This window comes from Quercus suber, unplaced genomic scaffold, assembly GCF_002906115.3.
Source record: "Quercus suber isolate HL8 unplaced genomic scaffold, Cork oak 2.0 scaffold_6, whole genome shotgun sequence".
NCBI lineage: Eukaryota > Viridiplantae > Streptophyta > Magnoliopsida > Fagales > Fagaceae > Quercus > Quercus suber.
The window spans coordinates 236,704-248,947 of NW_027069472.1; the positions used below are offsets into that span (position 1 = coordinate 236,704).

Genomic DNA, 12,244 nt, shown 5'->3' on the forward strand with positions numbered 1-12,244 from the left:
CTTCAATAGTCACATAGTAGGTTAGAGTAAAATAGCTGAAAAAGCATATTTGGGAGTCAAAATGTTTTCAAAATCAATCCCTTCAAAGCTGCGTATTTTTGGGACATGAAAATTTCCTAATTTATTTTGGTTATTTGTTTCCATATCATATTGGGCCGAGATGATGAAGCACGGTTTTAGGGGTGGTTGCATGCCAACGACTTATGTAATGGTAATGTAGGCTAAAGATTAAAAAGTGACTAGGAAGTAAAATACTAGGGACTAAAAATACTAGTATTTGATTGTAGTGTGTAGTCGTACTCGTAGTATTTAATTAAAATAAAAATATTATAAAGTGAGAAAGAGAGCCCGCGGCAGCAGAGGAAGGCAAGGGCAAGGCAAGGGCAGGGGCAAGGCAGAGACTAGACTAGACGCAAGAATCGATCTCTGCCGAAACAAGTGAAAGGAAGAAAGATTAGAATTAGATGGGTCGCCAAGCCTTCGTCAAGATAATCGGCTCGATCTCTAAAGCTTCTTCTTCTTCATGGACTCAGACTCGGCAATACGCCGCCGCTGCTGCGCATCCTTCGCCGGCAGTTTTCGTGGACAAGAACACTCGTGTCATCTGCCAAGGCATCACCGGAAAGAACGGCACCTTCCACACCGAACAAGCCATCGAATACGGCACCAAAATGGTCTCTTTTTTTCTCTCTCCCTGCTAACATTTTCTAGGGTTTTACAAACCAAATATTCTGGCTTATATATATATATATAGTTGAGTGTTTGTTTGTTTGTTTTATACTTTTTTTTTTCAATGTGATATTTGGGATTTGCAATGTCATTTCTTTCTTTGTCCAAAATTTATTTACTTACAATTTTCTGTTTCCTTTTTCTTCTATAAGGGAAAAAAAAAATCTATGATATGTCAGGCTCACATGGATTTCAGACTTCATGACAATTACATCATTTTTATTTTGTGAGAAAACATAATCATCCAGATCTTATCAACAATGATTTTGTAATCAATTTTCAAGCACAACTTAGTATAAGGATTGGACTTATAAAATGAGCAATTTAGGTTTGAAACAGTAATTGAACCCTGGAGCTGAGGAAGTTTAATTGCTGTTTGTTACGGTTAATACGCTGCTTCATGCTAATGCCATCAGCAGGATTTTGCTAGAAAACCCTTTAGAGTCATTCATTATATGTTGATTTATGCAAAAGGGCTATACTGATTTTTTTATTGCCTGCAATGTACAAGTTACAGGGCAATGCAATGGTGCAGTGTAACAATGGCTGGGTTTTTATGCTCTTTAATGCAAGCCTTATATTGCTTGACATTACACGGAGTTGTCATGCATTGCAATTTGTATCTCATACACATGTGAGACTTGGCTTGATTATACCCTGTTTGAGTGTTTATCCTTGGTTGTAAATTGTGGACATTCTGCCTCCTTTTAGCATCTCTGTTTGGACTATTGTAATCAAAAGCGAAAGGTGTCCTTAAGTCGCCAATGCCTTTGATTTCCAGAGGTTAGAGGCACCAAAATGACGCGCCCAGGCGCTAAAGCGAGTTCCTCACTGAAGGTGCTTTGCCTCAAAGCCTTAGAGGGGCCTTGGTGGTGCCTCGCCTGGGCACCTAGGTGAGTGGCTGTGCAGCTTTTAACTACACTGGTTTGGACATAATGATTAAATATTTAGAACAGTTTTGTGGGCTGACTTGGTCAGATTTGTGACTGTTGAAAACACTCTTTTGTATAGGGTTTGTTGTGGAAGAATGGGCAGGTTGGGAAGCCAGTCTTTAGTTGTGGTCTAACATTTAAGTATGCTCTTTTAAGTGCATAATTATAGCATGTATCTGGTATCATTTAGTTATGATATTTATATAATATTAAAGGTCAATATTGTAATTTTTTTTTATAACTTTTTTGAATTAGGTGGGTGGTGTAACGCCAAAGAAGGGTGGAACAGAACACTTGGGACTTCCTGTCTTCAACACAGTTGCAGAAGCAAAGGCTGAAACAAAGGCCAATGCCTCTGTCATTTATGTTCCCCCACCTTTTGCTGCTACAGCTATTCTGGAGGCGATGGAAGCTGAGTTGGATCTTGTTGTGTGCATCACAGAGGGGATCCCTCAGCATGATATGGTAAATAAAATTATGTTAGAAGGATTCTTTTTAAAAAGAGGATGTGTGCAGTGAAACTATAAATCTGTTGACTATGTCAATGCAAATTACATTTCACAGCTTCATGAATGCTTGTGTATGACATGATTTGGATGATTTTCTGCTTTTTTTTTTTTTTTTTTTTTCAAGGAATATCCATTCTTTTGATGGACTGGAAATATTTTTGATTCACTTTTCTAACAAATCTCAGTCATAAAAATATTTTCATCTACATGATTGAGATTGAATCTCTGGAAATCTTTTTATTCTGTTAGCTAATGTGAATATTTCAATTCCTTTTTTTGGGGTTGTCTAGCTTATACAACAAAAATTGGTTTACAACTAACTAGTCACATTTCTATGTGATGTGTGTGTGTGTGTATATATATATAATATTTGTTCTTTTTTGATCTGTTGACATTCCTAGTTATTACATATTGTTTTTGACCTTTCATAGTTGATTGAAAAATGGCCTTGAAGCTAGTATTTATGGTTTCAGGTACGGGTGAAGGCTGCTCTTAACAGGCAATCGAAAACTCGGTTGATTGGGCCAAACTGCCCTGGAATTATCAAGCCTGGAGAATGTAAAATTGGAATTATGCCAGGGTACATCCACAAACCTGGTCGTGTAGGAATTGTTTCGCGATCTGGTACCTTAACCTATGAAGCTGTGAGTCCTAATTTTAACCTAATGGAGAGTTTTCTTATAAGGCATTTGTAATGGTAGTTTCATGATTTATATTTTAGAAATTGATGTGATTTGGTAACTTGATTAATATTCTGTGGGACCAAGGTGAGGAGCTGACATGTTCAAAATTGAATTTCTACAGTTACAATGTTGTTTATTTTATTTATATATTTATTTTGATAAGTAAGAAAAATATGTATAAATAAAATTATAGTAAAAAAGTACATAGAAAGAAAGAGAGAGCAAAAAAGAAAACTTAATTACAATGTTGTGTATTTTATCCTGTAATTACCTCTAATTGCCAGGTAAAAGCCCCGTGCTTGCTTATTGTTTTGAATCATTGTGCCTTTCTATCAACAAGAAAATAATTTCTTTGTATACCCATATGCCATATTATATGACCTACAAAAGGATAAGATGATATATTTTCACCGCCCCTTAAAGTATTGGGCATCAAAGTTTGATGCCCTATTGTTTATTTGATATTTATAATTATTTTACTTTGCAGGTGTTCCAAACTACAGCTGTTGGCCTTGGACAATCTACTTGTGTGGGTATAGGGGGGGATCCTTTTAATGGGACAAACTTTGTTGATTGCATTGAAAAGTTTCTAGTGGATCCACAGACAGAAGGTATATTGATTTTTTATTTTTTGGAATATTTAGTTTAGTTTTTTCTATTTCGTGGTGTGGCTTGGAAGCTATGGTCACTAGTATTCTCCTTTTCTGGGATTTCTTGGATAATGCCTAAATGAATGGAGTGATTGCCTTTTGGGTAATGCCTCAATTGGTGGAGTTATGGCCTTGTTGAGATCTCATTTTAAGAAATCAGAGTAGTGTGTCTGAAATGCCATATCATTATTGGCTAATGTGGAGTGTTTGGAGGGAAAGATATGCTACAACTTTTGATGAGTTGAATAATCATTGTTTTGATTGAAATCAATATTCTAGAGATGAATGTGCAATTGATTAGAGCATGCAAGAGGTTCAATTCCTCTCTCTCTCTCTTTAAAATTCCATTCCGTCAAATAAGAAATGATAAGTGATTTTAAATGATTTTACACCATATTCCCATTAGATTTGTGAAATACTAACATTATTATTGGAAGTTTGCAGGGAGTGGAGAGGATAAGAGAGGGGGAAGGGGGGAATACTAACATTTTGTTGTGAATTTTGACACCATATTGAACATCAGTGAGGAAATTAATGTGCAGACAATCAAATAATGATGCTTTGTGTATGTCAGGTATCGTTCTTATTGGAGAGATTGGTGGGACTGCAGAGGAGGATGCTGCTGCACTTATAAAGGTATGTATGAAATAGCCCTTCCACCATATTTTAGAATGCTATGTTTTTTCCTTATCCATCAACATTAGAGTTATTATAGGCTGGTGGGAGAATGGCAGTAGCATCCCCCCACTTCCTCAAAAAAAAAAAAAAAAAAAAAGGCCAGTTCTGCCCATTCTTCCCTTTCTAATGAAAAGGGGAAAAAAAAAAATTTTGACATGTACTGATAGCTTGCATTGTTTTCCTATGAAATGTTGAAAGTTGCTTTGCAAATGTTGAAGAGTCCTAAGGTGTCAGCTGACAAGGATTTTTTTTTAATAAAATTTATTATTATTATTTTTTTACTGTTTTTATGGGTAAGTTACACATGCATTTAATGGGTCTTGAACCCAAGACAAAGAATCTTCTTCTATTACCTTTTAAATTTGATTGGGTGGGGGTATCTATCATAAATTCTATTCCACAGAAGATTATCCCTATTTCTGAAAATTTTGTAGCTCGTGGTTTCTTTAAAAAGCACATTATTATCATCAGTAAAGCTCCGTTTGGTTGGAGAGATGGAAAAATGGGAGGATAGAAAATAGAGAGAGGATGGAAAATAGAGAGAGGATAGAAAAGATTTTAGTTTCCCTCATTTGTGTTTGGTTTACTCACATGCCCCTAAAGTAATAAAATATTTTTATTAAAAAATTGTGTATGAAATTATGGATGGACATTCTCTCTCTCTCTGTCTATATATATATATATATATAAAGAACCCAATATCGGGAAAGAAAAAAAGAAAAGAAAAAAAAAGAATGAAAAGTCAGAAGTCAAGTTGTTTGGAAATACAATGTTGCACAGTTCTTAAAAAAAAAAAAAAAAAAAGAACCCTGCACAATAATTAAAAAAAAAAAAAAAAATTAAGTAGAAGAAGTGAAAAACGTTGCAGGGAAATTTTTGTCTAAAAAACTGGTCCATTTTTCTGCCTAGTTTTCTCTCTATTTTGAGGAGAAAACTTTCTGGTGGGCCCCACCATCTTTTTTCCCCTCTCCCTCCCAACCAAACACCCTCCAAAAAGTTTTTCTTCCTCATTTTCTCTCCCTTTTTTTTTCTTCTTCTGTCCTCCCTAAAATCCACTCTATCAAGCACACCCTAACTCCCCCCCTTCCCCCCCCCCAAAAGGTCCTCTCCTTGATGACGAGGGCTTAGTTTTTGGGGCTTGAGGAATTGGTGGAGTATGGTGTTTGGGATTAATTGTGGGTTTTTAAGGTTATAGAATTGAAGTGGTGAAAGGGGGTGCAGGTGTTTTGGTTTGGGGAGGAGTGGGTTTGTGGGTGGCATTGTGAGATAAATGATAAAGGTTGAAAAGGAAAAAAGTTATGGGTTTTATAGGAGAAAAAGAAAAGTAATTGGATTAACAGAAGAAAAATGAAGAAAGCATTAAAGTAAATGGATAATTACAGCATCTCCAACATTGATAGTTGTTGCTTTTTTGTATTTTGCTTACAATCTTATTATTTTATTAGTTGAGGATATATGAGTTTTGATTTTAATTGTTTTAAATAGGTGTTTACCATAATTATTTTATATGGAACATTGTATATTTTATGACATTTTTTTGTCAATTTTGCTATTAAAAAGGAAAGAAAGATTTTCTAGTGTTCTAACAAAATTCAACTTTAGTAGATCCTAGGACACTCAAGATAACACCATTTTACTCCAGAGAGACAAGTAAAACAAGGATTAAGGCCATGGATAGTTGAGCACCATTATAGGAGTTGAGTATTGAGATTTAGTTCTAGCAAAAGAGAAAGCTCTCTGCTGCTGACCTTTACCCTTTGAAGAACTTGCTGGGCTACACATAATTTCTTATTTAACGTGTTTAGGAGAAGTCTATATTTCTTCTTAATGAAATTTAGGATCTGTTTGGATACTGTTTATTTTGCTGAAAACTGAAAATTGAAAACACTGTAGCAAAATAATTTTTAAATGTGTGAATAGTGCCGTGGGACCCATTTTTAATGAAAGTTTTGTTAAAAAAAGAGGTTTGCGAGTCCTGTGAACAGTGCATGAGTCCCATTGGAAAGCACTAAAACGTGCTTCTTAATGAAAAAAAAACGCTGAAATGCAGACGCACTGCGTTTCAGCTGTACCCAAACGGGTACCTATTGCTTAACAAAAGAAGCATGTCAAGGAAAAGTGAAACAAGTAGTTGATAAAGTTCCTGTGACCTTGAAAATGAAACATCTAAAACTTAATGGAAATATTTGGCCTCGTGCTTTTAACCTTTTATAGTGACTTTCTTCTTTTTATTCAACTTATCATGCTTGGCTTTTTTCTTGTATACATTTTACATCTTGTACATGACGCCTTTTTATTGTTTGATCAAGTTGTAGTTTTATGATTATTTATAAAAAAAAAAAAAATTATAGCTCATACTACTTAATTCTTTGCGGATCATTATGTTTACTGCTGCAGCATTTCTTGTGGTATGTGTATTGGTGGTTAAACTGATCCTGTATTTAACAAACAGGAAAGTGGGACTGAGAAGCCTATTGTTGCATTTATTGCTGGTCTAACTGCCCCCCCCGGCCGTCGTATGGGTCATGCTGGAGGTATAATATTTTGACAATGCTTTAATAAGTTATGTTTGATTTGAATACACTGAACTCCAGTGCATATAATTTTTTATGAATTGATATATATATATATATATGTGTGTGTGTGTGTGTGTGTGTGTGCGCGCGCGCGTGTAACTTATGGTTGTCTTGAATGTAGTAATGCCTATAATGGAGTTCTTTCAATGTTAGGTTTTTGAGGGAGGATATATTTTAACTGTGTTTTTGATAAATTAGTAAACTTTACTAATTGAAAGAAAAAAGACACCATACGGAATATGGGAAATATACTTTAGGTGAATCAAGGAACAAGAAAAGCACAACTATCAAGGAAATTCAATAAGCTAGAGTCTGAACGACCATTCACATGATACAAAGAGGGGTAGCATTCAAACCACCTTCTATACCAGTCTTAGAATACTGCCCTTTCCAACTCGGCAGCGTATCTACCACCCTTTTACTGCACCCCAAACAAACAAAATACAAAGGGCCATAGCTCTGTATTCATTTGACACATTAGCAATAAATGATCAACAGACTCCCCATCTTGCTGACTTACACATACAGTACCATTTCACAGTTAGAACTCTCCGTCTTTGTAAATTATCAGTAGTAAGGATCTTTCCCAAGGCTGTAGTCCAAGCAAAGAAAGCTACTTTGGTAGGCACTTTTACTCTTCCATGGAAAAAGGATCGCCGGCTCGACATTAAACACTTTGTAATATGACGTAACTTCAAAAAGCTTTCCTTTTGTTGGCACCCAGCAAATTGCATCATTTGCATCCCTTGTTAATTTCGTTGAGGAGATCAGCTGGAAGAAATCTGCCAACATTCCTAATTCACAATCTTGCAGAGCCCTGTAAAAAGTCACATCCCACTGAATCAGAACCCTTTCTCCTACTGATGGGTCCGATTCAGTGGTGATGCAGAGACAATTGAACTTGTAACTGTGATGTTTGAACTCTCTGAGTTGTTACTAACCTTTAGATTAAACCTTCTCAAGTTAAATGTGCATTTGCCAATTTGTATATTCTTAGTAAGGCATTGAACAAATGCATTGATTTAAGTTGACGGGATCCTCTCTCTCTCTCTCTCTCTTATTTTGGGAGGTTCTATGTCCATCTAATTGTTGCATATGAACTGAAAAAAAGTATCCTTAATTGGAGTTATTTTCTTTGCTTGTCTCTGCATGGGCAGCTATTGTGTCAGGTGGGAAGGGCACGGCCCAAGATAAGATCAAGACCCTTAGAGAAGCTGGGGTTACAGTGGTAGAGTCTCCTGCAAAGATTGGTGTTACCATGCATGATGTTTTTAAGCAGAAGGGCCTTGTGAGTTAGTTTGGTTGATTGTTTTACAATATTATATATATTTTGTTCTTGGACAAATCCAAAACGGCATGAAATGTACACCTTGATTTTAGAACTGATCCTAATGTTGGTAGAGTTTTTGGAAAGATGAGATTTCTTTCCCTTTGTTTTTGAACCAAAGCCAATGGCATTGAATAACAACGGTCTTTATCCGACAAGTACATTTAATGTTTTTTGTTTTAATTAATGGTAGTTTTGTTACACAGAGGGTGCTTTGGCAAAATAATCGGATTTAACTCTTTGGAATTTTACCTCATATGGAACCTTGTAATAAGTTGTTGACAAAGGACAAAGTTTCTTTCCAAACTTGTTGGATTGCATATTTTTTATATTTTTTAATATGTATGTTAAATTTCATTTAAATTGGATGTTATTTACTCTTTACACATAAATGATACATAAACAAATTTTTTATGCATAATTAAAACTACAAAAATTTGAAATTTAAACATTTGATTGATGATATGACTGTTGATATTTGGTTTTCTTGAAATTTTGCGAGTATGGTGTAATAAGAAAATGTATTCTAACAACGTATTTGTTAAAATTTACATCCATATTAGGGCAGTTTGAAACTTTGTAATTTGTTGTAATTGTTGATTTTTATTTTTTATGCTATACCAGATTAAAATCGGTGTTGGTGGAATTGATATAATAAGTTTCAAGTGATTTTTGTAACTGAAAGTTTCCGGCATGTATATATATGTATTATTAATTTTTAGATCTCAGATTCTAATCAACCCCCTGGCGGGTCAAAATAGTTTCTCAAATATCAAGAGTTTTGTAGTTTAATTGCTTGGCATTTTCTGATGTTTTCAAGAGACTTAACTCCACTTGATAATGATTCATTGATTTTTGTGTGTTTTGAATTTCTCTTTGCCATCGTATTTAAAAAGGGTTAATTAACTTGATTGCATTATACTCACCTGTGGTTTAACCCGTCTTAAAATTACTTGCATATGGTTTTAAAAGTGTCATTTTATCCATCTAGAATCATCTCTCTAGATTTATGTAACTCATCTCATCACTTTTACCGTTAAATAAATAAATAAAAGATCTAAAAGTGGGTTTTTTTAAAAATCAAGAACAAAGAATGAACTTGAAAGAGCTAACCCATTTAGATTTGGGGAAAAATTGGCATTTATCCTTAATTTACAAATTATGCAGCAAAATTCTCATGTTTTGAAACTATCAAAATGCCCAAGTTTTTTAAACTAGATTTTGAAAATCGAGTTATAGGTAGAACTCAAATTCTATGCATATTTTGCCACTTGAATTTTTTTTTTAAAATTTAAGTATAATTCAATATTGCTAATATTGAATTTCACTTAAAAATATACATAGAACTCAATTTTGAGGATATCGGGTTTTACACATAACTCGATTTTAACAAAATCGAGTTTAAAAAAATTTTCAGTGTGCGTCCACATTTGAGTTTTTTCATTTTTTTTTTTCCCTGCCAGTAAACAGTAAAATCACATGATTTACTGTGCAGGGACAAAAAAACACTGTTCATGTACTGTTTAGCACTGTTCATAGTACTGTTCACACACTAAAAAAATATTAAAAATGGGTCCCACGGTACTATTTACACATTTAAAAATTATTTTGCTACAGTGTTTTCAGTTTCAGCAACAATAAGTTCAATTCAAATGGACCCAATATTGATTCCAATCAGACTCTCCCAATTATTTGTAAGCAAAATAAAGAAACAAAAAATATATATAATTCATAAATAAATATTTATATAGATTTCATTTACCAAGCCAAATATTAACGTATATATTAGAATATATATTTTTGAAGTCTAGTGCTTTTATGCATTAGATTGGGTCTATTTAGATGTTGACATGTGTCAAATATCTTTCATGTATTCACATCTCACCAAGCCCAGGAAATTGGACTAAATCCTTATCTTATATATTTTACATTTAGTTTTATTTGTTTATGGAGAGGACAAAAATAGAGTAGATGGATTTGTTCTCCTAAGGCCAACCGGAATCGATGGATGAGATAGGTATGACAGACAGATCCTTTGTGGCAGATGGATTCCACCTTAGCAAGCAGGAGGGGACGGATACAGAAACCACGTGTCACATACAAGGCTAGGAGGTCCCCATGCAACCCTAAATGGAAATATCTTACGCCCTACAATTAACCCTAGTCAACGAGATCTCTATATGGGAAGAATCTCATAAAATATGTATATTTATGAGGATCTTCCCCACAAGGAAATATCTTCTTCGCCAAGAAACAAAGGTTGGTTTTAGACTACTATAAAAACCAAAAGGCCTCAGAAAGCAAATGTACGCATAATTCATCCCAGCTCTAGCATTCTAGAGTTGTTCTAACTTAACTTTCGGAGGGTCTTTGGCTAGTACCACATCGGTACTCTCCTAAAGTCTTCTTGTTCTATGTTGTGCAGGTGTTGTTTTGATCACGCAAGAACTGTGCGACATACTGACAATTTTCAGCATCATCAGTTGGCGCCATCTGTGGGAAAGAAATTTGGCCGTACTTATCACTTCCCGGACAAAAACTTGCATGGTACTTACTCATTTGATGGCAACACCATTAACAATCAAGGTGACGAACCGCACACCACTACCCTAAAGAGACAAGCTCAAACCTTTACAGCAGCAATGGAATGCCTCACCACTGCGCCAGAAGAACGAAGCGCTTAACACCCAAGAAGAGGACAAGGAAGGAACCAGCACTGAAAGAAGGAACCAAGAAGGGCCGAAAGGCAGCAACGCCTCAAGCAGACAAGAGCGACAGGATACAAGCCGCCCATCCGCCATAGATACAGCCCCGCCTTGCATAGTCGTGGAGATGTAGATGATTAAGGAACGGATGGACTTCATGATGAATGCCCTTAGAGAACAGGTGTCTAGCAACCTCGATGACTTGGTCCATCGAATTGATTCTCCATTCACCGCATCGGTTACATCGTTCCCCCTTCCACCAAAGTTCTGTATGCCTCAGGTGGAAAGCTACGACGAATCTAAGGACCCCCTAGATCACTTGGAGTCCTTCAAGACTCTGATGCGCTTGCAAGGAGTGGCAAACGAGATTATGTGCAGGGCCTTCCCTACTACGCTAAAGGGCCCCGCAAGGATTTGGTTCAGCAGGTTGATACCCAATTCCATTGGTACTTTTAAGGAGTTAAGCGCCCAGTTTACCTCACACTTTATCGAAGGGCATAGGTATAAGAAGTCCACTGCATGCCTAATGAGAATTAAGCAACGAGAGGATAAGACGCTGAGGTCTTACATAGCCCGCTTTAATAAGGAGGCACTCTCAATTGATGAAGTTGACGACAAGATACTCATGGCCACGTTCACAAATGGGTTGCAGAAAGGTAAGTTTCTATTTTCCTTGTATAAGAATGACCCGAAAACCATGTCAGATTTGCTCTACAGGGCTACTAAGTACATGAATGCGGAATACGCATTGCCGGCTCGCGAAGAGAAGCCCAAAAGAGAGAGAGGCAGGAGGAAGCACAACAGGACATAGGGCAAAAGATAGCTAGGATAGGAGATATAAAGGAAGATAGACGCTCCAAGCCTCCCACCAGAAGATTCACAAGCTTTACCCCTCTGAACACCTTGATTGATTAAGTCCTGATGCAGATCAAGGACGAAGGAGCCCTGACATTCCCTGACAAGTTGAAGGGAGACCCTAGCAAGAGGTCTAGAGACAAGTACTATCGCTTCCACCGTGATCACGGCCACAATATGTCCGAGTGCTATGACTTAAAGCAGCAAATAAAAGCTCTCATCAGGCAAGGGAAGTTACAGAGGTTCATCGGTAAGGAAGGGACGAAATGACCCCAAGAACAGCCTGTCGGCAGAGAAAACGAGCGCTTTAGGCCACCCTTGGGAGATATAAGGATGATTATAGGGGGCAGTGCGGCTTCCAGTTTTTCCAAGAAGGCACACAAGACCTACCTACGGATGGTTCAGAACGTCTAGCTAAGAGCATCTCCAACAAAAGAGGCATCCCCCAAATTCTAGCCATAATAGAGAATGTGAGCCAAAAATTGAGCTCCAGCAGATTAGGCATATCCCCTTTTTTTTTTTGGGTTATGAACAGTAGCCCATCAAACCTGATGGGCTACTGTTCATTATGCATTGAATATTTGGAATAAAATATTAACC

The 12,244-nt window shown here is 36.3% G+C and overlaps 1 protein-coding gene across 1 annotated transcript; it reads left to right on the top strand.

The window, feature by feature from the left end:
• Positions 1-310: 310 nt before the first annotated feature.
• LOC112002238 (succinate--CoA ligase [ADP-forming] subunit alpha, mitochondrial) lies at positions 311-8,252 on the top strand. The gene is made up of 7 exons (XM_024034393.2): positions 311-674; positions 1,917-2,126; positions 2,644-2,814; positions 3,341-3,464; positions 4,078-4,139; positions 6,634-6,715; positions 7,915-8,252. Exons 1-7 carry the CDS (start codon positions 465-467, stop codon positions 8,052-8,054), a joined length of 999 nt encoding a protein of 332 aa, XP_023890161.1. The 5' UTR covers positions 311-464; the 3' UTR covers positions 8,055-8,252.
• Positions 8,253-12,244: the final 3,992 nt, after the last annotated feature.